The sequence below is a fragment of the Lacerta agilis genome, chromosome 7 (genome assembly GCF_009819535.1).
Source record: "Lacerta agilis isolate rLacAgi1 chromosome 7, rLacAgi1.pri, whole genome shotgun sequence".
Taxonomy (NCBI): domain Eukaryota; kingdom Metazoa; phylum Chordata; class Lepidosauria; order Squamata; family Lacertidae; genus Lacerta; species Lacerta agilis.
This window is the reverse complement of record NC_046318.1, coordinates 30,092,775-30,120,740: the sequence shown is the minus strand read 5'-3', so window position 1 is coordinate 30,120,740 and position 27,966 is coordinate 30,092,775. Positions and strand designations below refer to the sequence as shown.

Here is a 27,966-nt window from a genome sequence, read left to right as displayed (position 1 = left end):
CACTGCTCATTGGCTGCTAGCATGATTGGTTCTTGAAACTGTATAACCTTTCAAAACCTCTCGTCTTTAGAGCTCCCTCACTATTCAAGGCAACTTCAGCAATTGTTAACGCAGACATTTAACTAGGCAGCTGTCAAATTTGCTTAATTAGTCAGTTGCAAAATGACCTTTTAAATGAAGCATCTCCCCCCCCCCCACTCCCAGTTATTTAGCAACTGAGAATTTGGTGCATATCTTATCAGCATTTAGTTGAGTGGCTTGATGGCTGTTATTACCCCCCTCCCCAAAATAAAAGCTATCAGGATTATTTGCTAGCTGTGCCTTCTGTCGTCGTGCTTGCACATCACGATAAGCTGGCTTTATCATGATTTATTCCGAAAGAGCGGCACGCTTCTTCAAAAGAAACAAACCAAGTTGGCTTCCCATGGTTCTGAACCTGAAATCATGGGGTTTCTCTTTAACCAACCAGTATTGTCAGCCAACCTTAAACCATGGTAGGAAGTTGTTGTTGTTGTTGTTGTTGTTGTTGTTAGTCTTACAAATCTTGGCTTGATAGGAACAGTGGTGGCTGGTAGGACGGAAGGAAGGGAGCCCAGCAGTAGGTGGCGCCAGAGCAAACGACAGTTGTAGCCAGCTAATACTCAGATTCTACACAACCTCCTCCCTGCTGCGTTCTGCAAGGGCAACGGTGTCACTAAGGAGGAGGAGGAAGATGGCAGACAGTTCTACTCCTGAATTAATGTTAAGAAGCTAGGGATGTGGGGGGGGGGTTGGGGGTTGGCTGAGGACAGAATGAGGTTGGTGTGGCAGTGCTCCATTTGCCCAAATTGTCCATCTTCCCCTGGATAGGGAGCAACTAAAGTAAGATCCCAGATTTGGATGCTGCATCAAGCTAAGTTAATTATGGCTCCCTGGTTTCTTTCTCTCATTCCCAACAGGGGAGGAAGAGAGTGGGAGTTGTCAGTTCATAGTAAACCATGGTCAGGCAGCAGTTTTTCCTAGCCTTTTCTGTCTTTCGTCACTGCAATGAGGTAATGTTTGCACACTATTATTTGCTTGCTAATTAATGTTCATCACAACCTCCTCCCCTCTTTGCTCCCTTGCAGGCTTCCAGCTGGATATTGGACAGAATTGGCAGAAATGAAGTTGGTTTTTTTTTAATGAAAAGTCTTCAAATTGCTACCTGAAACTGAGGTTGATATTTCCTGTTTAAGGAAGAATGGCTCTTGCATTAGAACTAGGAGCCCTGTGCTTACTCTTGGGAGTTCTACCAGGTAGGGCAAGACTCTTCGTACTCATGCTGTATAAATATAATAAACCATTATTTTGCTTTTGAGGCCAGGAGAGAGAATAAAGGTCTGCACACAACCCAGGTTCTCCACTGTGCACAGAACCTCAAAATAATTTCTGACTTGCAAAAGACTCCCAAATGGCTTATGTAATAAAGATTGTGATAGAAGTGATAGAAGTATCTTAGTGTCTTAGCACCAGCTGGAGAGTCTAAATGGATGTGCACCGAACATTATAGACAGGTCACAGTTGCTTGAGCAGTTCAGTCCATATATCACAGTAAACCATGGTCTGAACCAAGGGTCATTGCTTGTTTTGCTCCCAACAAACATTTGGTAAGCGAAGAAAACCGCTTGGAGATTTCTTTGTACAATGAAGCATTATTTAAATTTTATGAAATGAATAAATTAATAAGAACAAATCTTTGCTTCACATCATGGCTCGTTTGTGGCCAAACAACCCATGACTCCGTGGTTCAGACACAGCATTAAGTCAAGGGTTGTGGTTTTCTACTCACTCACTTGTGAGGAGGATTGAAACGTTCAGAGGAAACCATTAACTTTGGTTTACCACGATGTGTGAATGCTATCATTGTAAACACTAAGCCGCCTGAATTTCTATTTCTTCTAATCCCTTTACAGGCCATTTGTGCAGAATGCCGTTGAGGTTCTCCCTTTTTCGGAGCTTTATTTTTATTTGAGTCGTTATTTTCCTTGCTCTCATCTTGCCTTCCCTCAACTGCTAAATCTCCACCTAGAAACAGTGCTCTACTCTTCCTGAAGCAAATGATTTCCCCCTCCCCTCCCTGCACAGGCTTGCCATGTTTCAGAGGAGGAGGTGGCTGGGCACATCAATAACATGAAAGTAACCCAGAGATAGAATTAAATCCTATCTATTATGTACAGGAGCTTAAAACCACATATAGCTTAACCCTGGGGCCTTGGATGAATTTCTGACTTTTGCTTGGTGAAAGATTTTCAAATGTTGCCAGAGTTAGTTAAGCCTTTTTCAGGATTTAGTTTAAAAATTCTTCTCTCACCGACCCCAGAAGTATAAATCTGTGGGTGATAATTGTGGCTAGTTCAAACTGATCTACAATTGTACGATTCTATGAGTAAGTGGTTTAGGGTTAAATGTTTGTTTGTTTGTTCATACATTGGGAGTATGGGGTGTTAGGGGAGGGATAGCACCTCTTATGGGGTACGCATTTTGTTCCAGTGGCTCCTAGAGGCTGTCAGTATGGGACAGTGGTCACACCCTAGGAATGGCTCCAGCTGGTAGGGTAAACCAGGTGACGGTAGCCAATGGGTCTGAAACCCTCAGTGAGTTAGGGACTTCCCCTGCATTCAAAGACGGGCTCCTGTGGATTGAGTGGACGAGACCAATAGTGGGTCCAACGGCCAGGAAGGCAGCTATTGCATGTGCTGTAGAGGGAAGGTAGCCCATGTAGGAAAGAGAAAACTCTGATCCTAAACCTCCACTGCTTTGCAGGATATCTTTGGGAGAAGAAAACGCTAAGGAGTAAACCCTACACAAATCCAGAGTGGAGTCCTTAAGACTGTTGGATGGTGTCTTGTACCTCCTCCCGACAACTCCTGCAGCCAAGCTAGTGTCAAGCAGGTTGCTTTGCTTTCCCTTTGGCCCACTTCAGCAGGGCTTGTCGTCTGGGCAGCCCAGGGCCTCCATACACATTTCCCAGGCTTGTGCCCCGGGGAATCACTTCGGTGCTGTTAACTTCACCCCTGGAGACACACTGAAATCTTTAGTTTGTTGCTGACATTTTCCTTTGTGATTGTGGGCCTGTGAACCATTCCAACACCTCTCATACTCTGGGAGCTGCTAACTAGACTTGCAATGTTGATGTCGTGAATGCTCAGTTAAAGTGTTCTTTAGTTTTCTGCCTCCATTCAGTAATCCATTTATTTTATTTACAATTTATGTGTCTTATTTCCAATACTCTGTCATCTACGTCAGTGATCATCAGCAATTTTCCACCATCAATTAGTCCTAGACCATTCCCTGGGCTCCATGAAATTTGTTTCTTACACTTGTGTTAGAAAGGCTGTCATTTCGCATTTATATAGTTGCTGCAACTTCACGGACCAAATAATGTAGCTTGACAATGCAATTCTATACGCACCTAGTCAGAAGTAAACCTTGCTGAGTTTATTGGGGCTTGCACCATGAAGTGTGCAAAGAATTTCAGCCTTGGCCACTGAAATAAAGGCACAGGAAGGTATAGATTTAAAATTTCAGCAAAGCTACAGAACGCTGCCATTGCACTGTGAGAATTTTTCTGACGCCTTCGCTTTAGCTGCAATCCTATTACATGCTTACCTCTGGGTAAGCTTTACTGAATTCAGTAGGGTTCACTTTTGAGTAGACATGGTTGGCTTGCCCTGTTGCTTTTGTTTGTCATGTGTCTTCTATACTGGTTTTTTCTTGTTTTCTAAAATTGGTTTTTTTATTTTTTCTAGTGTAGGACACCTTGAGGCCATTTGGTGATAGGGCAAGATATAAATACCTTAGATAAATAATATTGAACAGATTGTCCATGCTTTCCATACCATCTGTAAAGCTGAAGCCAATTTGACTCACATTGTTGTTAAGGGAATAAACTGGTGCATGTGTCCTGTTTCTGGCACCTTGCTTTCATCCAGTTGTCTCCACCCACAAGGCCTAGAAAACTGTCATTTAAAGGTAATTACAGCTGAGACCTAGATAGATGCATTTAAGTTCATAGTAACAGAGCCAAGCCCAATGCGTATTTTTGATAGAGAGGCCACTTGTACATGGCTCAAAAAGATTCGGTGGAAGACACTTTTTAATAGATATCTGTTCACTTGCTGCACACATATTGAAAAGGGCGAAGCCTGTGTCAGATGTTCTGCTGACTCACTGACAGTGAAATTAAAGTGACTGTGTAAAAAATCATGGCTTTTGCCATTATGTTTTTATTTTAAGACCGGGATATTAGAGGTGCCCCGTTTGCTTGACTACCCGCTATTGGAGGCAGGATGATGGGCTAGATGGATCTTTAGTCTGATTTGACAGGTCTCTTGTTACATTCACCATTAAGAAACTAATGTGATGAACATAGCTAGGAGGTGGAGAACTTTTAATAATAATAATAATAATAATAATAATAATAATAATAATAATATTTTAGGATAAGTGAATTTGACAGCATGAGTTTCGGCTTGCAAATGACCAGCAAACATATAAGTTGTACACAGATTACACCACCATTTCTGCAAGCCAGTTTACACCATGTTGTTCATACAGTTAAACTTATGCTGTCCCTCCCAAGAATATAGCGGAGTCAGAGATGATATGCTAAAGTGGCTTGTACAGTGCTCAGCTCCCTGATTCCTTATAGTCCTTATTCATACAGTTTTGTATCTTTATCCTTTGCATTATCCATCCACTCACTTCAGACTACCACTGTTTTCAGTTTGAACTACTGTCCCATCTGCATGCATGCATGAGCAGCATGGGCATAGCCAGGATTTTTGTTGGAGGGGGCAGGACTTTGGGGAGGGGCAGGACTTTCGTTAGGGGGGGGCAGAACCGATGTGATTGGTCAGTTAGTTAAGTATTTCTATTGTTGTACTTGATCTAAGGGGGGCAGTTCCCCCTCACTGTGCCCATGATGAAGAGAGTGAAATCCACCTCTCTGCTGGTGACAGGGGTGGGGTTTTGTGTGTGTGTGTGAATGAAAACAATCACACCTGCAAGGCCAATTGTGAGAGTCTGTCCCCTCATAATCCTCACCTGGCTGGGAATGTTAGCAGTGATTGGCTGGAAAGGACCGTCCAATGGGCCCCATCTGTGTGGTTGTTTCATCGAGTTCCTTCATGCCCATGTGGCATGGGATTGCAACATAACATGCTGTAGGTGCATTTTGGCAGGGCTTGAGACGCCTTATGCGACTTGATTCTGAGGAAGAGCTCAGCAGCAAAAATAATAACTGACAAAGAATAATTGGGGGGGGACTGGGGGGGGGGAATCAAGGTCTTAAAACACCACCCCCACATCATTTACTGTTAATTAGTCATTTGTGTACTGTCTGACTTGGTTCTTCAGCAGGATCCCAGAAATAGTTTGCTTAAAGCAGAGGATGGCTCTTTGCCTTGTAGAATCATAGAGTTGGAAGAGACCACAAGGGCCATCCAGTCCAACCCCCTGCCAAGCAGGAAACACCATCAAAGCATTCCTGACAGATGGCCTAACCCTGATTCCCTGCAAACAAGATGCTCTCTTTTTCAGTGACTCAGCAGGCTGCATTGCCTAGTAAGCTTCTTTGTGTGCTACCCCTATTTCAGTGGCAGCTTAAAAAAGACAAAAAGACCTTTCATTGTACCTCTCTCCAAAATACCGGTAAGTGAGATGGATGCAGTGATATGTCACTTCCAAAAATAGGGGGAGCAGAATTCCCCGTCTTCAGGCTCTAGTTGGAAAACCATCTTTTGCTGTCTGCTTGGCAAGAGCTGTGATTTATTTCCCCCCTTTTCTTAGGCTAGTTTGGAAAGAAGGTGCATTCAAAGAAGGGATCTGATTCTTGTTACTTTTAATTGAGTTTTTAATGATTCAAGTGACGATTCAAGTGATTCCTTGTTGATAAAGTGACTACTCGCTAAGCTACATTAAATCAATATAAATTAATGAATCTTTTTAAATAAATAATAATAATAATAATAATAATAATAATAATAATAATAATATGAGAATGCATTGTAAGGGGAAGGGCTGTTCAGGGCTCCTGCTCTCTTGTCATATGAGTACCTATCATTTCAGGGTGTTTCTGCGAACAGTGCAGAGAAGGCGCCAAGTATTCGGATGCAATAATATCTCCTAATTTAGAAATGATGAAGATTATGCGGGTCCCCCATGCTGTGTCAGTGTCAGACTGCACAGCAGCCTGTTGTGATCTTTCTGACTGCGACTTGTCCTGGATGTTTGAACGGCACTGCTACATAGTCAGCTGCCAACACAAAGGAAACTGTGAGCCCAAGAAGATGGAGAAGGTGAGGTCCTCTTTGACTTTTGTGCTAAGGCCTCCCCAGAGGCCCTCTGCACCGCTGGGGTATGGGCAGGTGCCACCAAAGGTCCTCCGTGCCAAGGGCAACCCATCAGACGAAGTCAGCAGCCTGAAGGAGCTGTCCTTCCTCAGTCGAGAGGAGAGCCCAGACTACCAAGATGAATATGGAGATACGGAGCCGAACCCCTTTCGGTTGAGCCTCAAGCCTGAAGAGAAGGAAGATGTGAACTATGCTGACTGGAGTTTGTTGTTGGCAACTGAGAATGGCTTCAATTCTTCAGGGCTCAGTGATGGAGACAAACATTTTGACCTGGTCAGAAATGAAGAGGAGAGAGGTCGTTTGGAGACTCCTACAGGTGTAAATGAATCCGAGGGAAATCCTGTCACCGAACGTCCCGGAGAGTTGCCAGGGATCATGTTGGACATGATGGAGAAATCTGCAAATGAATTAGGTTTTCAACCACCTGATGAAGCCAACAGCACCTGGCAGGAAGAGGTATGTTACCAGTATTTTATTTTTTGAAATGGCAGTGGAGTAACATAGAAATCTGCAAATAAAAGACAGTTTGGTTTGACACCAAACTACTTCCCCCCCCCCCGGATTCTTTGGTGGGAACCCGTGCCTGTTAAGATGGAATAAAATTGATAAAGACTTGCGCTGCTGGTGGAATTTTGGCCTAATCTTTGTTTGGAGCAGTTAAATTGCTCATGTAACCGGGAGTTGATTTTAAGAATCAGCCCATAGTTAATGCAGAAAATTAGCAGAAGTCCTTGTTGTTTGTGAAAAATGAAAAGCCTAGAGCAGTGCTGATTAATCCTAGATTAATTTAGGAAAGCCTAGATTAATTTAAATACACTTGCTTTCTTCCCACTTGCGTTGCATATTTTTTGGGCTACTCTGACAAATGAGATTTCATTGTGCTAGTTGTACGGAAGGACAGTAAATTTCTGTTGCCTGCATTTAATAAGCATTTTGCTTTGTGTACTATCATATCTCACGTTACTGTTGGTCTCCTATATAGCAATGAGGGTGCCTAGTGGTGTACTGCTTTCACTGCTTGTAGATGGAATTCTTTTGCAGAATTTGCATGGGTGTGCGTTTCTTTATTTCCAGTGGTCCCATCCTGTTTTTTTTTGTTTTGTTCAGTTTTCATAGCAGAGCTGGAAAAATCCCAGTCATCTACTTGCCCAGGTACTTAAATATTTGATTCTGGGACTTGGGAATGTACAATGTTTCTCATCCCATATGTCCCCGGTAAATGTGATTGATTCTAGCTGTAACGTAATTTTGCACTTTTACTTCCAATACAGTGTTTACAATGTGTGTCATAAAGTGAGAGGGGAAATATTCACAATAATTATATATTCCTGCAATTCATCTTGTAGGTTCTAACAACTTCCCATAATCCTTCATCATCAGACACCCTGGGGTTTCTCTCCACCACCGCGTCACAAACTCAGACATCAGACCTGCGAAATCTTATGCAGGATGATGCCACATCCCTCCCCACCGGTGCTGTTTTCACCCAAGCTACTGCCACAGATCAAGTATTGGTTACCACTTCTGCCACCAAAGATGGTAATGTAAATTCTTTTGAGAATAAGGCTGCAATCCTACTTGCATTTATCTGGGAGTAAACCCCACTGAATTCAATAGGAGTTACCATACTTTTCCATGTTTAATACGCCCCCATGTATGTGATGCCCCCTCTTTTTTGGGACCCCAAATTGAGAAAATGGGGGGAAATTGCCCAGGCCTGTTGAACTTTTTTGGGGTGTGTGTGCAGAAAATCCCTCACCCGCGGGACCAACACAGCCGATCACACGCACATCAACGAAGCGACCAATCGTCTGATCACTCATCGACAGCAAATGCCAATCGCCCACCCAATTGCCGCAGCAGCCAATATCCTGCGGAACTTGACACAACAACCAATCACCTGCCAAAACGCCGCTGACAATCTGCAGCTCATGGCAGCTACCAATCACCCGTCCAACCTCACCACTATCCATGTATAAGACGACCCCACTTTTTAAGCTTAATTTTCCAAGAAAAAAGCATAGTCTTATACATGGAAAAATATGGTACTTCTGAGTGGATGTATCTAGGACTGCACTGAAATTAGAAATACTAACTTCTCAAACTGCTGCTTGAATCAGGCTTGTAAATAACTACGTAGCTGCTTGCATGTGGTGAGGAAGAGAAGAATATTTTAAAGCAGGGTGAAATCCTCATGCTGAATAAACTATCTGCTTAATGCTTCATGAAAAATATGCATTATTATTATTATTATTATTATTATTATTAAGTTTCAGCTTCAGAGGGAAGATTCATCAAGTCTTGATGAGAAAATAACTGTCCCAACCCATTATTATTAATATGCTTAGAATCAAAGAATTGTAGAGTTGCAATTGTACGCTTTGCCGTCTGAGCTATCCCAGCTGTTTCAGCAATAGAATTTTTTTGCCACGTTTTCCTCAATACATTGTTTTAAAATAACTTTTTAAAAAATTTATATGCAGTAAAGGAACTCCTAGTGTCGGCTGGAGATGATCTACAAGTAACCTTACCAAAAAACAACGTTGAATTGCATGCATTTGTAGTTACGCCATTCCTTTCAGGTGAGTTCTTGATGCAAGTGGGATGGAGGAGAAAAGTTGCTTGTCTTATGCTAGAAACCATGTAGAGACTATCTGACAAAAATCTGAATAAACTATGGTTTGCCCAAACCAGTTTCCTCCCACATTCATTGGAAAATGAAAACTATAGTTTGTTGCAAAGTGAAACTTCTTCCTCTTGTAAATGAAGGGCTGGTACATGCATGTGAACTCAAGCAATGGTTCGCTTGCTTTGTTTAAGCTGGGCCAATTATTCTCTTGTAAGATTCTAAATTATTCAGATATTAAATGTGCAAAGTCAGTAAATGTATGCAAAACAGGGAAATCTGCATAAGCGTAATTGGCTGGCATAACTAAGGTTGAGTATAAACTTTGTGTTTGGCACCAACTTTTTGTTGTAAAAAAGGTGAATAAAGTCTAATAGCTTTATGTAAGCTCAAGGAGAACAAATGAGGGAAGTAAGGATATAAGATTTTTCAGAGTCAAAGTCATTTCAAACTGATGGGAAAAGTTAGATTATCACACGGTATAAAAGTAAGAAATTCCAGTAATTCACACATAGTTAGCTGGCTTATGCAGTGTGGCCATTCATACTGGTTATGTATAAAAACTTCACTTGTTGATCAATTTGGCTAGTTCAATTTTTAGGAAATAGGGACAGTTGCCAGTGATCATGCATGCACCACAATTCTTCCATAATTGGGCCCCAGTTCAGATACTAATGCATTCTTCACATGATGTAGGATTGCCATTTCTTTTCTTCGTTTCCCTGCACCCCATGCTGATGTTCATTTGTGCAGAGGACTTGCTCATGCAATTTCTACCCTTCCAAGTAGAAGGGAAAATGAATCGTGTGAGCAGACAACCACTGTAAAATGTTCTGCTTATACCTTAAGTGGTGGAAGGCAGAGGGGTCTTACATTTCTCCACCCCATGAAAGCTCAGCGAACACCAGAGCTAGGATCAGGTCTCTCTCCCAAAGAAGAACCATAACCAGTTGCTGTGCTGCTTCCTCCTTTTCAGAATCATCCTATAGCTATGAGTGGAGCTCGATGAGTCACCCTGATGGTTACAATGGTGAAATGGAGGGCAAGCACACGCCAACGCTGAAACTTTCTCAAGTAAGTGAGCTGCCACTTAGGGAGACTTGACTCGTATTTACCAGAGGGTGTGGCAAAATGCACACTCAGCTATTGTGGGTAATAGCTTTAGAGATGCTTTGCTGTAAAGCAGTCATGTCAGTTACAAGTTGCCGTTGTCAATGGGCCTATTTCTCTCCAGATTAGGGTGGTGCTCCTGGTGGCTGGCACCAAGTGAGATTCCTGAAAATATACCTGTTGGCACCTAAGAACTTGGTGTTGTTCTAGCCCTGGTGTCAGGAGCCAGAGTCAGGAGTAGGTCAGGATGCGGCAGCTACACTGGTGACTGGGAGTGGCCGCCGAGACCACATAACCCTGGTCCTGAAAGATCTTCATTGGCTCCCAGTATGTTTCCGAGCACAATTCAAAGTGTTGGCGCTGACCTTTAAAGCCCTAAACAACCTCGGTCCTGTATACCTGAAGGAGCGTTTCCACCCCCATCGTCCAGCCTGGACACTGAGGTCCAGCACCGAGGGCCTTCTGGCAGTTCCCTCGCTGCGAGAAGTGAGGTTACAGAGAACCAGGCAGAGGGCCTTCTCGGTAGTGGCGCCTGCCCTGTGGAATGCCCTCCCAGCAGATGTCAAGGCAATAAGCAACTAGTATTTTACTTTTAAAAGACAACTGAAGGTGGCCCTGTTTAGGGAAGTTTTTTATGCTTGGTGCTGTATTGTTTTTAATATTTGGTTGAAAGCCGCCCAGAGTCACTGGGGAACCCAGCCAGATGGATGGGGTATAAATAAATAAATAAATAAATAAATAAATAAATAAATAAATAATAATAATTATTATTATTATTATTATTCAGTAATAAAATACCTGGTGCCCATGAAGTTAATTCTTTATTCAAAGAAACCAAAACAGTGCAGGCCTAGTGATCCCAGCAACTCTTCCTATTAGGTCTTGCACCAATGTGGCAGTTGCAAGGGCCAAAGGTCCCCATCTTCACACTGCTAAGGCTCCTTCCCTGGTTCCTTCCCCTTGTCTCTCTTTTCTCTGCCCTCTTCATTTCTCTGCATGTTCTGGAAGATTAGGAGGGAGAGGAGCTGGTCACAGCAGAAGGGGGAGATCCCCTGGCTTCTTCATCAGCCTGCCTCGTCCCTGTCTCCCGGCATTCCTTCTCTCCTGCTTCTGATTCTGGACTGCTCTCTGCCCCAGCCTCTTCCTGCTCACTAAACCCTGTTGCCTGAGCAACTCTTATATGTAGGCAGTTCAGGAACATAGTAGACTATCTTACTGGATGCGCTTCCACTCTCTGCAAGACGTTCTTGTTTCTACTCAGCTCATATCCAGTGCTACCTGTATATATGTGTGTGTGCGTGTGTGTGTGTGTGTGTGTGTGTGTGTGTGTGTATATATATATATATATATATATATATATATATATATATATGTTACATTTCCCTTTTTCAGCCTTCTGGAAGGCACAGCTGCAATCTTCTGAGTTGCTCCCCACCACCCCTAAGTCATTCTGGGTGGTAGCAGAGATGCTTCTTCATGATGATAATTAAGCTCTGGGTTTAATGCACACTCAAACGCCTTGCATTTTTTGTTATATTATGCCATGTGAAGTCCTATGTGTAATCGGAGATACATTAAAAAAAACCTCTGTTACAGCTGCCAGTAGGTGCCTATGTCTTCAAAGTGACTGTTTCTGCTGAAAATGCATTTGGAGAAGGATTTGTCAATGTCACTGTCCAACCAGGTAAATCAGTTTTTCAGACAGTTAAAACTAATATCCTCCTCTCGCCATACCTGCATGCCAGTTTGATGAATGGTACTTTTAATCAGTTCTGAATTTCATCAGAGAGTGAACAGCTGCAAAAGTTTTACGTTTTTATATCACATTTGTGTAACATTCCTGCTTTGCCTTTAGAGGGAACCACAGGGTGGTAAATATTCAAGTGCATCCAGCCTTGTAATTTCCTGCTCTTCTGGTTTTATTTTGGGGGGGGGCAGTTACCCCAGATGAGCACATGATTTGCACATTCCATGTTAGTGTCTCCCCTCCCCTCTTCTTGCTGCATGTTCAGGATCTACAGTACAACATTTTGGGGCAAGAAGGTGGAAAGGGGACTTAGGTTGCCCATGCAAATAGTTTTGTGTTGAGCACTGGGTATTACTTGCCTGCTTGCATGGGCCTTTTGGTTTCTGCACCCATCTCCCTCTCTTCATTTTGGACCCATTTATTATAAAATACGATGAGGTACAGATGTATGTAAGCCTCTGTTGTGGTGTACTTCACATATCCAACAAAATGGGATATTGAAATATTTATTTCTTATTCCATGTTTATCCCACATTTCCTCCCAAGGAGTTTGTGGTGCCATACCTGGTTCTCCTTGTCCTCATTTGATCATTAGTCACAACAACCCTGCGAGGTAGAGTTAGGCTAGGGGACTGAGAATGGCCCAAGGCCCACCCAGTCATCTTCCTGGCTGAATTGGGGGAATTGAACTCTGGTCTTTTCCAGCTTAAGAATTTAAGAAGCCTAGGATTTGGGGTTTGTTTTTTTGGTTGTCCCCTGTAACCGCAAGCCAGGCACAATTTATCCAGTTTGGGTTTCTGGGGGTTTTCCTGTTGTTATTCTACCATTAAAATTACAGTATGGACTGGTCATTTCTTTGTCAGAGGGCAAACGGATCAAATACTTCCCCCCCTCACTGTACAAGGATCAATTTTTCTATTGGTTATCACTTAAAACCTTTCTTTCTTTTTTTAACCTACTGCTTACATATTAACTGTTTAATCTTGTTCCGCAACTAGTGAATGCTTTTTGGTTGTGGAATAAGCACAAAACTATCTCAGGCTGATTGAGTCGTGCAGGATGGCCTTATTTAATTAAGCAATGGGTTCTGTTTCCCCTCTTCCCGCAGCTGTCAGAATAAATCAGCCGCCTGTTGCTATCGTATCTCCAAAAGCACAGGAAATTTCTTTCCCTACAACTTCTGCTTTCATTGATGGGAATCGTAAGTACCAGGCAGCAACTGTTGCTTTGCAGTGTAATTAGAATTGCTCGCAGGGATAACAGCTTATTAATTTATGATTCCGCGGCATTTCCCTTCCAACACAGAAAGTACTGATGATACTGAAATAGCCAGTTACCACTGGGAAGAAATTGAAGGTCCCCCTAGAGAAAAGAAGGCATCAGCTGATACACCAGTTTTACATCTGTCTAACCTCGTGCCTGGCAATTACACTTTCAGGTGAGAGGCCTACATTTTTGCCTTTTGCATTTGGCTCCTCAGACAACAACTTGGAGATAGACAAGTCAGAGGAAAAGGCAACCAAAATTATTTGTTTAAGTTAGTTAGTTAGTATAATGCCCTTCATCTGAAGGTCACAGGGTGGTTCACAACATAAAAATGGAAAACAAGAACACAAAATGCATGATAATAAAAAAGAACAAACCAATAATCCCCCTCCCACAAATATATTTAAAAGGCCATAGAATGTTAATCAGCCAAAGGCTGAGAAAAGTTTTGGTCTGACCCATTAATGAAGGTACCAGGCGAGCCTCCCTGGGGAGAGCATTCCACAAACGGGGAGCCACCGCAGAAAAGGCCTGTTCTTGGGTTGCCACCCTCTTGTGGAGGAGGCAAACGAAGAAGGGCCTCAGAGGATGATCACAGGGTCTGAGTTGGTTCCTATGGGGAGAGTCGGTCCTTGAGGTATTCCAGTCCTGAGCCATAATGATCAAGGGGGTGGTGTGACACCCCCCTACGAGGAAAGGTTGCAGCATTCGAGACTTTTTAGTTTAGAGGAAACAAAAGGTAACAAGATAGAAGTCCATCAGGTTATGCATGACACGGAGGAGAAAGTGGAAAGAGAGAAGTTACTTCTCCCCCTTCTCGTGACCCTAAAACTTGTGGACACCCAACAAAGCTGAATATTGGAAGATTTCAGGGCAGATTGAAGGAAAGTACTTCTTCGCACAGTCTGTGTTTAAACTGTGGAACCTGCTTCCACAGCGGGCAGCAAGAGGATTGGACAAATTCATGGAGGACTATTAATGGCTACTAGCCATGATGACTGGTTCTGAATACCAGTTGCTGGAAACCACAGGAAGGGAGAGTCTTGTTCTTGTTGTGCTTGAATCCTGCTTGTTGGTTTCCTACAGGCAACTACTGTTCAGCCACTGTGAGAACAGGAAGCTGTCCTAAATGGGCCATTGTCCTGATCCCATGGACCTTTCCTATGCCTGACATCATATATTACCTCAGACATGGAAAAGGTGGGTGTGGTTCGCCTCCAATACCTGGCAGGCCAATCTCAAAGGCCTGATGGACTTAGGGTTGTCATATTTCAAAAAGTGAAAATCCGAACACAATAGTTGTTGGCCTTTTTTGGCAAAGTTGTTGAGCCCCCCCAAAAGAAGAAGTTCTTGAGCTATTTTTAAGGAAATTCGCCAAAATCTAGACTTTGGAACATGGGTTGCCATACATCTGGATTTCCCTGGATATTTCATCAATTTCCACCCGGACACTGCTATCGAATGATGTATTCCAGCTATGAATGAAATTCCAGATGTATGGCCACCCTAGATGGACCTAATTAGGTCCATGGTCTCTGGATTCTGCACTCCTGAGGTAGAAGAAATCAGTGCAGTTGAATTTTGAGAATGGGAGAAAGCACACATTCAAGATCATTAATTACTCACATATCTTTTCTCTTCTTCTTTAGGTTAACAGTAATGGACTCCAGTGGAGCAACTAACTCTACAGTAGCCTCGCTGAGAGTCCATAAAAAAGCGGATTTCCCTCCTGTTGCCAATGCAGGGCCAAATCAGGAAATCAGTTTGCCCAGAAACTCTGTCACAGTGAATGGAAATCAGAGCAGTGATGATTATGAAATAGTCAGCTATGAGTGGTCCCTGAGCCCGAAAAGTCGAGGCAAAGTGGTAGCAATGCAGGTAAATGGAGATTGTCTTGCCTCATTTAATAATATTCCACTCCCCACCCACCCTGAATCCAATAGCTTTCAGATCAGGAGTTTTGTGGTGCTTGGTGAAAACAGGCGAAAAAGCCTGGTGATTGTGTTGCACTTTGTATTGTGCAGGAAATAGTAGTTGGCTCCCAACAGAATATTAAAAACACAATAAAACATCAAACATTAAAAACCACCCTAAACGTTACCTTGAAATACTTAAGTCTCTTCTTTTTTCGCCCTGGTTAGGAAGACACCCAGACACCATACTTCGAGTGGACCCTGTAAAACAGGCACCCCCAAACTCAGCCCTCCAGCTGTTTTGGGACTACCACTTGTCCTGTTAGCTAGGGATGATGGGAATTGTAGTCCCAAAACAGCTGGAGGGCCGAGTTTGGGGGGGCCTGCCGTAAAATATTGCATGGGACTTAAAAATTAGTCATTCCTGTGGGACTACTGCAACCAAGTCTGGATTAAACCCTCTGTGTTTAAGCAAACCAATTGCAAAGGAGCAATAGTGAGTTTTGGACATGGTGATCACACTTAATGTGATAGATGTTGAATCAGAGCATTCAGAGTTTTCAGAATATTGTAGGCCTATTCAGGTGGTTGTGAAATATTTGTAGAACTGCAGAGAAAAAGTAACTAATCTGATATTGTATAATGCAGAGGTTTTCAACCTTTTTGGGTCCACGGCTCACTTGACCAACTACATTCTTTCTGTGGCACCCCTGTGGGGCTCAGGAGCCCAGTTATGTCACCCCTTGCTTGCAGAGCTGGCAGCCTCTCACTCTTTTTTGGACACCCTCCCTTGTGGAGTGTTCCCTCAACCTCCTCTCTTCTCCCATCTCCTTGGGAGTCCTCTGGGCAGCCACAGCTGCCGCCTCTGGTCTATGAGCTGCCCTCCTACCTCAAAGAGAGTTGCCTCCTCATACTGCCCCACAGGGGCCTGGGAATCACCCCCTGGCTAGCCCCAGAGGCACCATTTGCCTGGGAAGCTTGTAGCCAGGGCCATTGCAACAAACAGCTGCAGAAGCCTTTAGGAAGTAGAGACGCAAGAGAGCATCAGAGGAGGGAGGGAAGGAAAGAGGGATAGAGGCCAGGGTTGCGTGCGGCACCCCAACCATCATTCAAGGCACCCCAGGGTGCCACAGCACACTGGTTGAAAACCACTGGTATAATGAAACGTTACGATAATAGAAAGCTTTGGTACTATTAACATCTGCCTCATTATTTCCTGATTTTCCTCCCGCACCTCATTACCCAGGGGGTGAGGAGTCCCTACCTTCAGTTATCGTCAATGCAAGAAGGCGAATACACATTTCAGCTGACTGTTACTGATTCTGCTGAACAGCAGTCTACAGCCGAAGTCACGGTGATTGTCCGGCCTGGTAGGCAGATTTATAGTATACTGTATTTGACTTCATCTGGCCGACTGTTAAACCTCTATGTACACGAGCTAACAAATCTAAATCTGACCTTTAATAGTAAGTGGAAGTGGAGAAGGCGGAAAGACTGCTTGCCTGCCATTCCATTATTTAGGAATGTGCTGAGCACAGAGGCCAGGCAATAACAGGGGCTGAATGCACAAATGCCCCACCCACTCTATAGGGCTGAAGTGCTTTGTCAGTTAGCATGATTTTTTTTTAGGTTAAACCTAGATTATACTGGCATTCAACATCTGCAATACGTTGCCCAAGTATTGCTGTTGCTGATTCATATCTCATTGAGTAACCCATGGAAAACCCATAACGCTGAAGCTTTGCCGTCAAAGGTTGCTTCCAAGTAGTGGCATGGCAGATGAAAGGATTGAGCCTTGCGACTGCTTTTCTGGGCCACCAAGAAGAGGTTGCTTGTCTCTCCTGGAACACATGGCTGCCAGGCCAATTTCTGTCCTTGGTGTGAAATAGAACTTGAACCCTCTAGTACTGCTCACAGCAGATTACTGTGAGAGATCCTCTGTTTACTAGGAGAGGGCAAGCTTGATACTTATGCATGCTCTTTGCATTGCTTTCTCATCCAGGACACAGGACGAGAGGTGGATTAAGTGATATTCCAAGTCACTCCTGGTACCGTTAATACAATAGCCCTTTAATGCTTGGGGGAGAGGATAACCCTTGTCAGTTACAGACTAGAAAACACAGACTGAATTTTGAGCAATTTTTGCTTTGTTTTGCTACAGAAAAGAATAGCCCCCCAACAGCCGTGGCTGGGCCAGATAAGGAGTTGACATTCCCTGTCCAGAGCACTGTTCTTGATGGAAGCATGAGCACTGATGACTTAGGCATTGTTTACTACCACTGGGAGAATATCAGGTATTTTGTAAGAGTGGAGGAATGTATCTGGTGGGGCCAAACTAGTGTCTCCTACCATGTTACACAGAAGGAACTTGAAAAGCTTGGGGTGGATTGGAGCCATTTAGGCCAATTGCTAGTTTCTGTATGAACCATACAAAGTCCTAAGTTTATATGCATCAATATTGTTCATGCCAAATACTGTTTTTTTTTTTTTGGTAATATGCTAATAATTGTCCACTATTTTTGCTACATTCACATAGCCAGAGGAAAAATGTGGTAGACTAACGAGAACTTTCATAATGCAGTTGAAGATGAATGTACTTTTCTCAGGGATTGCCATTTGATCTCAGAGGCATCCCTGTACATATCACAGATATCTCAAAGCCACTCAGATTTCTGAACTGAGTTTTGAGGCCTCTTAGGTAAAGTTTCTGGCTGAATTTGAAAAACCTGCAAGCCTTGGCCTTTTTAAAACCGCCATCCATTATGTAAGTTTGCAAGGATGCTTGCAAGTGAATTTCAGGCCTTCAAGTGAATATCAGTTTAAAGAAGTAAAATGCCAAATTCTACCTGCTACAGATAGAATGTTGACACTGTTTAAACCCGTTTGACGAGCTAACCCGAAGAAGCCGAATGATTTGCATTTCTCACCAGTTTCAATAGCTAGTGTGGAAAGTTGCTGTTGGCTCTCTTATCCAGCATGAAGAAGTATTCTCTTGAAGCTTCAGAAATGTTTATGCCGCCACCCCTAGAACTTGCTCCATTTACTAAAATAGCACTTTTTGTTTAAACTGTGAGTTGAATCTGGTTCCTGGGTTATGCCTTCCTCTTCCTTCTTCTTTTTTGCTCTGTTGCAGTGGGCCAACCTCTGTGCAAATAGAAGACACTGATAGCGCAGTTGCAACTGTCACAGGCCTGCAAGTTGGCACCTACCATTTCAGACTGACCGTCCAAGACAGCCAAGGACTAAGCAGCACCGCCACAATCTCTGTGACTGTTAAGGAGGGTAAGGCTTACTGCCCCATTCACATTTGATTTGAGGTTTATAGGCTCCTCTCCCAACAAGGAAGTTGGGTGCAAAGCAGCTCACAACAAGAAATAGAGCATTTGAAGACAACATAAAGCAGTTCCATTAATTTAACAATATAGTCCTATGAAAAATATTAAAACATCAGAAAAGCAACCAAGTATTTTGGTGAATGATTACTGTATTTCAGTGTGGATTTTGAACCCTGCCAAGTTCTGAAAGTCTTCTTCATCTGAGCAACGCATTTGGGATACTATACCAGGCAGAGGGCGGCCTTCTGGGTGGTGGCACCTGCCCTTTGGAATGCCCTCCCATCAGATGTCAAGGAAATAAATAACTATCTGACTTTTAGAAGACACCTGAAGGCAGCCCTGTTTAGGGAAGTTTTTAATGTTTTATTCTGTTTTATTCTGTTTTTAATCTGTTGGGAGCCACCCAGAGTGGCTGGGGAAACCCAGCCGGATGAGTGGGGTATAAATAATGAATTATTATTACTATTACTATTACTATTATTATATCCATTCCTATTCTTTTATTTCCTACTCAACTCTTCAAAACAAAGCTCTTCCTCTCTTACAATTTTGTTGTTTAGAAAGCAACCGCCCACCCCAGGCTCGTGCAGGGGGCAAGCACATCCTCGTTCTGCCCAATAACTCCATTGCTTTGGATGGTTCGCAATCTACTGATGACCAAGGGATTGTGTCTTACCTCTGGATTCGGGATGGCCAGAGCCCAGCAGCTGGGGTAAGTATTTTAATAATTTAATGAAGCCGGATTGAATGTATTTTTTTTAAAATCCAAATCCAAACACTGTACTCTTTGTTTGTATTGCTGCCATCTAACAGTATGGTCCATTGGATCCAAATTGGACTTGCATGGAGCAGCCTTGGGCAAGTTGATCCGAGTCTCAGTTTTGCAGTCTTAAAATAGGAGTAGAAGAAACCAAACCCATGGGTTTGAAGATGCACTCTGGCTGTAGGAAGGGTGGGGGGGATGTTGGCGGACTCCACCGCCAATCATCCCTAGCCGTCGCAACCAATGCTCATAGATGGTAGGAGCTGCAGTCTAACAACACATGAAAGGCCACAGGCTCCCAACCCCTGACCTTACTTTATTAACATGGCTGTTCTAGGCCAGTTTGTGGTGGGTAGTTGTAAAATCTTGGGCAAATTTTATCTTGCACTTGAGTAAATATTAATCTGAAGGAGCGTTGACTTTTCCTTTTGCAGGATGTGATACATGGCTCAGATCACGAGGCCATCCTGCAGCTGACCAATCTCGTAGAAGGGAGCTATTCTTTTCACTTGAAAGTCACCGATGACAAAGGAGAGTCAGACATCGACATGGCTACTGTAGAAGTGCGGCCTGGTATGAGGACATTTATAGCACGTTGTCCCTTCCAGATCTGTCCTCTTCTCCTATAAGCAGCGTACAGCAAAGGTCTTGTCAGGCCAGGCGACCCACCCATATGTGAAACCTTGGCTCGGTAGCTCAGTGGCAAATTTCCCATTGATGCTAAAAAGTTGTTGTGGTTTGATTCCATTACAGTTCAAGGCAGGGGCCTAAAGCAGATATGAAGTACAGTCCTTTCAGAAGTCTTGATTCATTTCCTGGAATCTCCAGTCATGGGTGGAGTGACGATACTGCTTGAAACCCACTTTGCAAGAGGTAGCTCTATAGGCAGCATATAGATCAAATCAAGGCCTTCAAACCTGTCCCACTTTGTTTCCTCCTCTCATTGCCATAGCTGGCATACTTTTCAGTGCTTCCTTGGCTCCCTGATCCTTACCACCATGTTTTCTTCACGAGAGCATACATGGCCTGTATGGTAATGCAATAAAGGACCCTGTTGAGGTGGCCATCGTTTTGAGCCAAATTCTACCCTATGTTGTGGCTGGACGAAAGCTTCTATTTGCTGGTTAGATGCTTTTAATTAAGGTGCATCCTGACATGCTAATAGTGTGCAGGTAGAAAAGAGAAGTACAATGTAAATGTAAGCCCGGCCTCATGGAGACCTTCCTTGTTTTGCCTGCTCAGCAAACCTAATAAAAAGTGGCCTCAGATTCCATAAGCAATAACATGGATAACTTTTCATGTTGTGTTCACACATACTTGCAAATACAGATTTGGATAGTCATGGTGCCTTTCATTTTATTATCTTGCTGTTCCCCTGTTTTCTGGGTTTTTTATACTCCATTTCCTTTCTACTCTTCTGCTTAGCTGCTAAATTTTGCTAACCTTTATAAATTAATCCACCTGCATTTTCTGATGGCGTGGATGACAAATTGGAGGGAGATGGGGAATACCATAGTTCCCTCTGAAATTCATGTGTTGCGTTTGAGAATATAACTTTGTATTCAGCACATGATAAATATCTGCTTGGAACCTGCATGTTCCCTGTTTGTCATTGCCGACTGGAATTTGTAGTAAATATTAATTTTGAAACCTGACCTCCACACGTCAAGGCAATATTTGCCATGCTCCAAATGAAAAGCGTTATTTTTGCATTCACAGATCCTAAGAAAAATGGACTTGTGGAACTGATCTTGCAAGTTGGAGTTGGCCAGCTGACTGAACAACAGAAAGACACGCTTGTGCGACAGCTAGCAATGCTTCTGAACGTCTTGGATTCTGATATTAAAGTTCAGAAGATACACGCTTATTCTGATATCAGGTACAGAGATACCAAAAATAGATATAACCCAAAATACTACAGACCAGTAAGCTTCGTTTCAATGGCAAGCAATATGTAGAGCAGGTATAAAAAATTTGGGCTGACTCGCTGACATGAGCAACTAGCAGGGATGTGAGAAGGTATAATTTTCTATTCCACTGTGTATTTTTCACATGGAGCACTGTCCGTTCCACTGCAGTTCATCTTCTGCCAAAAACAATGCTATTCAACTCACTGTAATTACATACTGTAAGTTATGCTATTGTTACGTTGTGAAAGTAACTTCACTGGGAATGCTGCAGCACAATTGCTGACAGGAGTGCTCAGAGATCTGCACTGGCTGCTGGTTTGCTAATGGGCCACGTTCAAGGTGCCACTATTAGCTTATAAAGCCCTTAACAACTAAAGACCAGCTTGCCTACAAGACTGCCTTTCCCCACATGTGCCCACTTGACCGCTTCGATTGGTGGAATATGCACTACTGCAGATGCTACATAATGCTTGCAACAATCAAGTTGCAAGAACTTGATTGTTTTAGCGTGGCAACACCTGCACTTTGGATCCCCCTGCCTACTGAGACCAAGCAGGCTCTTTCACTGCACTGTTTTCGGCGCTTGCTAAAGTCATTCTTGTTTAGACAAGGCTAGTCAGAAAGTTGAGGTAATTTGCATCTGTTTCAGTATTTTAGCTTCTGTTTGCTTTCAAGTATGGTTGTGAGTTGTTCTCGATTTTACTGTTTTATCTTTTTGTAAACTGCTTTGAGGGCTCCCCCCCCCCAGTCAAGTGGTGTACAGTCGAACCTTGTGTTACGAATGCTGTGTGTTGCGTTCGTCACGGGTTACGAATGCGCCAAACCCGGAAGTACCGGAACGGGTTACTTCCGGGTTTGGCGGTTTGCGCATGCGCAGACGTGCAAAATGACGTCATATGCAGAAGCGCCGAATCGCGTCACGTGCATGCGCAGATGCAGCGCTTCAGGATGCGGACCTTTCAGGTTACAAACAGGGCTCCAGAATGGATCCCGTTCGTAACCAGAGGTACCACTGTATAAATTTTACGAAATAAAATTATTCCACCCCATTCATTTCAGCGCACAGGAAACACAACGCAAAGGGTGGAGGGATGTCTCAGTTACGTATTGTTTGCACACTGAAAGCAACAACAGTGAATACTGACTGTATTTGCTGTATTGATTTCTATTCCAGAAATGGGACTAAGCAAACACTGGCAATTCCCATTCTTGTTTTTGTTTTCACTTCAATTCTCTGTCATCCCTCGCGACTCATGACCTTAATCTAACACCGAGCAAACCATATTTGCCCTTAAAGTTTACTAAGTCAAGATAATAGGTCGATAGGTCACTGTGAGAACAGGATGCTGGACTAGATGGTCTTTGGCCTCATCCAGCAGGGATGTTTTTGTGTTATTATTATTATTATTTTTTAAAAAATTAACATGTGTGAATGCTTTGGAATATGTAAACAGCATTGTTCTGTAGCTAAAACTTGAGAAGGTTGCCCACTTTGTAGAAGATGCATGCTGTGTTATGGCCTGTTCAAATCACGTGTAATTTCAAACAGCTAAGGACGGCAGCCGATGTTTGCGTTTCCAATTGATAAATAAAATTAAAATCACCGACCATCTCTCCCTGTAGCACAATCAGGGTCTGACTTGCATGGGGAGCCTGTGTGCAGGAGTCTCTGCTTCAGAAGTTTGCCCTTGAGCACATGGAGGGCTGTAAAAACGGAGAAGGCACTGGGTTGCAGTAGGCAGGGCTTGGCAGCACCATTTGTCCTTGTGACTGCCATTGCATGAGTGAACCGAATCCCGGAATAGGGCTTATGCAAAGGCCAAATCAAACAGCCTGACTGTGAGAATGTTTCTTAAATTGAAAAGCCAGCCCATTTGAATGCTATAGTCTGGTTATTTACAATATATACATCCTCTCTTCAGCACAGCTGTTGTGTTCTATGTTCAGAATGGCCATCCTTTTAAAGTGATGAAGGCAGCAGATGTTGCACAGATGCTACGCTTGCAGCTCTTGAAGGAGAAGCCGGACTTCTTGCTTTTTAAAGTGCTTCGCGTTGACACGGCTGGTATGTAGTATTCGCATTATGCTGCAGAACAATACCAAAGCCCAATGTAATAATAATAATAATAATAATAATAATAATAATAATAATAATAATAATTGATGGGTTTTTGCTGCTATAGGTTGCCTCTTAAAGTGCTCCGGACACGGACATTGTGACCCTATCACGAAGCGCTGCATTTGCTATCAGATGTGGATGGAAAATTTGATACAGAGGTATCTTAACAGCGGAGAGAGTAATTGCGGTGAGTTGAGAGGAAACGGATGAAGTATTTTAGGCAGGGACGCTGAACAGTGTGATGTTGGCATATTGAATGCACAAGTGCATTAATGGTCCCTCTAATAACTTTGATCTTTCTACTTCCGCCTTCTAGAGTGGAGTATACTTTATGTAACGGCATCAGCTTTCATTTTGATTGTGCTGATGGCGGGGTTCGTTTGGCTCTGCATCTGCTGTTGCAAAAGGTAAATGATTTCTAATGAAGCTCGATACGAACATCCCTTAGTTCTACAGTCACCAAAATAGATTAGAAGCCTCGTTTTTACTCAGAAGCATCTACTGATAGGTTTGGGAGAACATTTGCCCTTTAACCACCCTGTGAGTTTGGCAAGTGGCTAATGGGAATTAAGGGGTGTCCAGTTAATCTAAGGTGAGGCAACCACAAGAGATATGTGGCTGTCCGTAGCACAATGGTGTGAACACAGCTCCCATGTAATTAACTATATGTGTGAATAACCACCTGTACAGGTCAAAAACAGTTTTTCAACTATGTCCATGCCTGTATAATGAGAGCCAGTGTGGTGTAGTGGTTAAGAGCGGTAGACTCGTAATCTGGGGAACCGGGTTCGTGTCTCCACTCCTTCACATACAGCTGCTGGGTGACCTTGGGCTAGTCACACTTCTTTGAAGTCTCTCAGCCCCACTCACCTCACAGAGTGTTTGTTATGGGGGAGGAAGGGAAAAGAGAATGTTAGCCACTTTGAGACTCCTTCGGGGAGTGATAAAGCGGGATATCAAATCCAAACTCTTCTTCTTCTTTGGTTTTGCTTGCTTGTAAACTGGCTTCTCCACGTGGAGCTCCACCAAGGGGTCACGCCTGTGGGTGGCTACACTGTTGAAGTATGACAGCATGAATGATGCTGAAATGAGAAGGCACGCACCAGGGGTGGGGAACCCTTTCAGCGTAAGGGTCATGTTCCCTTCCAGTCAACCTTCTGAGGGAAGGTGGGAACATGGCAGAGGTGGGTAGGCAAGAAGCAGAAATGGGCTGAGCAACAAAGGTCCATGTTTTCTGTTTCCACACACTCACACATCCCTCTCTATTCTCTATCCAGGTGAACAAGAAGCAGGATCAGAGTTCAAGGAAATATTCTAGTCAGGCATAAACACTCAAGCAGGGTACCAAAAAATAAAATAAAATGGTGAGGGGTGTGTCCTGGAGTGGGGTATAGCTGGGGAGTGGGTATGGCCTAGGAAGACTTATGAGGCCTAGTATTTCATCCATGGTTTACATAATGTATATCCTTTGTGGTTGGGGTTGTTCCTAAGGAAATATCACCGGGGGGGGGGGGGAATGGGTACTTGGTTTCCCAGCTTTAAGTGGAATATTTCATCTTTTAGCAGAAAGAGGACTAAAATAAGAAAGAAAACAAAATACACAATTTTGGATAATATAGATGATCAGGAGAGAATGGAGCTCAGGCCTAAATACGGTATGTTTCTTCCCCCTTTTTCATGTCTTCCAACCTCTGCTACAATTTGTATGTGACTTTGTGTTTCTTGTGCTATTAATACAGACTTTTCTTTCGCGTGCATCTGGCGCTTTCACATTTTAAGGCAGGATAGCATCTGATGGAGCGGGCTGTCAACAAAAAGGTCCCGGCCATGTTAAATCTCCCAAGTTGCAATAGCACTTGCATTTCCCTGCCAAGGAACCAAAAAAATCATCATGTCTTTATTTTCAATTATTTCTGCCCCACCTTTCTACAACAAAAGCATGCTGTTTCCTTTTGTTTGGATTCTGCTGCAACTGAGGTTGGTCTGTACTGGTTGTGATTCAGGCCAATAAATATTGCCATCAACAAGCTCATCAGAGGTGAATGGCAGCTACTGCTTGTGTCCCAAAGACAGGCAGTTGTGTTCCTTGATGATGGGCTCACTGGGCATATGTGTGGTAGTACTAAGTCACTGATTCAATCAGTGCAAGGATTTATCAGTGCAACAGAACGCTCCCCTCTCTAAAACTGTTCTGAGAGTTTCCTCAACCCTCTGGAGTAGATTTGGGAACAGTACAGGGCACGTGTGGGAGAAAGTCCCTTGTGCTAGTCCAATTATTTAGTTGAGTAGCATCCCCACTCCTGTACTGGATCATAACAGAAGGAGCACCAGACTCTAGAAGTGATGTGAATAGGCTTATTTACATGTCACCTGGAGCATTGCATGGAAAGTATTCCTCTTTAGGAAGAGCTAGTGCTCCATGTTGGATTGCTTGTGGTGGTGTGGCTCTGGGTGATGGTTTATGGTAGTAAGATGTAACATTACTTCCTGAATTTGACGCTGCGGATGAGATAATGGAGATCAGATAGTAAACAGACGTTGCAAAGAATCTTCTGCTTCCCGTCTTCTCCCCATCTCAGGTATAAAGCACAGAAGCACAGAACACAATTCCAGCCTGATGGTTTCAGAGTCAGAGTTTGACAGTGACCAGGACACCATCTTCAGCAGAGAGAAGGTTGAAAGAGAGAACCCAAGGAATGCCATGAACGGTTCCATGAAGAATGGGGTCTGCTTCAGCTACAGCTCAAAGAACAGATAAATGAAGAGCCTGAGTGGAAGGACACGTTAATCTGATGTGCTAAGGCTATGCTGCTCCTCCTCCTCCTCCACCCTCCCAAACTATACTGGTGGGAGACGGGATGATAAACTTCCAGCATAGTAGAAAAGGAAATGGGCATGGTGGACTTTCCCCTTCATTTCTTTAACCAATAACATATTTTAACTCGCCACATGGGTTAGGTGAAAGGGTTTTTAAGTCTAAAAATGGTTGGAGATCGTTTCCATATAAAAGGTTATTGCTCAAGACTGTTACATTACAAGGAGCACATATGAAAGCTACCTTATATTGTTGTTTCCTTTAGAAAACAATGGCTATGCATCTATACAAAGACACACCAGTATGCAAATGTACCTTGAGTCATTAAAAAGAAAAGCAGTGTGCGGCTATAGCCTCCATCTCCTTCCAGTCACTTTTAGTTTAACAAATAAGAGGGTTGATGAAAAGGGTTTTTTGTGACATCTGCTTTGGTAAGGCAGTGGAGTTGAAATCATTTTTTCAAAGGACCCAAGGTGTTGTCTGAAGTAGCCTAACTGCAGTAAATTACGTTAGTATTTGGATGGCAGGCTTCCTGTCTGGCAAGCCCAAGTTGCTGGAAGAAAGGAAAGATCTGAGTGAAATTTAAAGCCTGGTGCTACCTCCTTCCTGTGAGTGGATGCCACACTTGGGAGAAATTGGTGGCACATGCCATGTGCCACTAATTTGGCCCTCTTCTGTCTATTTTGCTGAAGAAAGGCTTGCAAAATCATTCCACGTTCTTCGAAAACTGCAGCTTTTGTGGGTACATTGATTGAATAACCGGTACCGGAAGTTTTAACTCCTTTCCTTCATTTGCCTTGTGAAGTGCTGAGAGTAAATCAAATGTGCTCAACTCCATTGATTGTGGCATTCTGTATAGTGAAAGTGTGAGCCAGAAATCTCCTAGTCTTAATATCTAACAGTGCTCATAAAACATGTTTACTGAACAAGAACCAATTGTCATCGGGTTTCTGTGTGTGCATCAGCACTCTCCCTTCATGATAAACACACAGATAAGCACAAATTTGTAAAAAAAAAAAAAAAAGGTTTAAATTTCATGCTAGGGTCTTAACCAAATGTTGCTGTAAACAAAGAAGAATGAGCTGAACAGACGTTTTAAGGCACTGCGATGATTTTTACCCCTGGAGAGTAATGTGACATGTGCCTCAAGTGTTGAACAATTAGCGATTCAACTGTTCTCTACATGAAGTCACACATAGCAAACATATATTACACCTGTGTAAACATTTTTTCTCAATATATAGTTCGGCTTTAGGAACCTTGGTTTTCGGTCTTCTAGAAGTTGTCTGTGCAACTTGAGGGCTTGCATATCCTTTCACCAGCGGAAGTTGGTCCAATGAAATAAGTGGCTTTCCCATTTTGTCTCCAAGGCAGTACTAGTGCATCTGCCTGGTCCTCCAGGTGATGGTACTACAAACTCACACCATACCTGACACTTGCCTATGTTCACTAGGAGCTGGAGCTTAACAACATCTGGAGGGTCACAACTTCTCCAGCCCTGTGTTGAAGAAAACTGATACCAACATAGGATTTTTATTTTTTTTATTTTTTAATCTGCAAATTGCCACAGATCTGACAGCAGATGTGAATGTCCACCAATGTTAAAGTTAAACATTTATTACACATAGCTGTTTTCTCAACACCCAAAGCAAATCTACACACAAAAGTGAAACGTAAGAATTCAAGTATCACCTTCTGTTAATGAATTACTGTATAAAACAATAAAAATCTTTGTTATTTTTGATGTAAACGTACCATACAAATGCACATTAAAACTTAGCTGATCCAGCCCCAAGAGGAAATTTCTCTGATAAGTCTAGTAGTATCTTGTTACACTTGAACAGTTTGTGCTTCTCAAATGTTTTGCTTCTTTTTCCTCAAAAGAGGAGGGTTGACAAGCTTGGGCTGTATTGAATCCCTAGGGTTTTTTAGTTTTGTATTTGTGTGTGTTTCAGATTTAAGTTACATGTCAAACTATAGCAACTGCCTTA

At 43.0% G+C, this 27,966-nt stretch overlaps 1 protein-coding gene across 1 annotated transcript; it reads left to right on the top strand.

The window, feature by feature from the left end:
• The first annotated feature begins 1,172 nt into the window (after positions 1-1,172).
• Positions 1,173-26,323, top strand: KIAA0319 (KIAA0319 ortholog). Its single transcript, XM_033154708.1, has 19 exons — positions 1,173-1,274; positions 6,088-6,827; positions 7,718-7,910; positions 9,974-10,071; positions 11,704-11,791; positions 12,963-13,055; positions 13,160-13,292; positions 14,770-14,998; positions 16,280-16,403; positions 17,195-17,327; positions 18,167-18,315; positions 18,929-19,080; positions 19,566-19,704; positions 20,851-21,010; positions 22,964-23,106; positions 23,225-23,347; positions 23,477-23,567; positions 24,724-24,815; positions 25,740-26,323. The coding sequence occupies exons 1-19, from the start codon at positions 1,220-1,222 to the stop codon at positions 25,916-25,918; spliced, it is 3,114 nt and encodes a 1,037-aa protein (XP_033010599.1). The 5' UTR covers positions 1,173-1,219; the 3' UTR covers positions 25,919-26,323.
• The last annotated feature ends 1,643 nt before the right edge of the window (positions 26,324-27,966 follow it).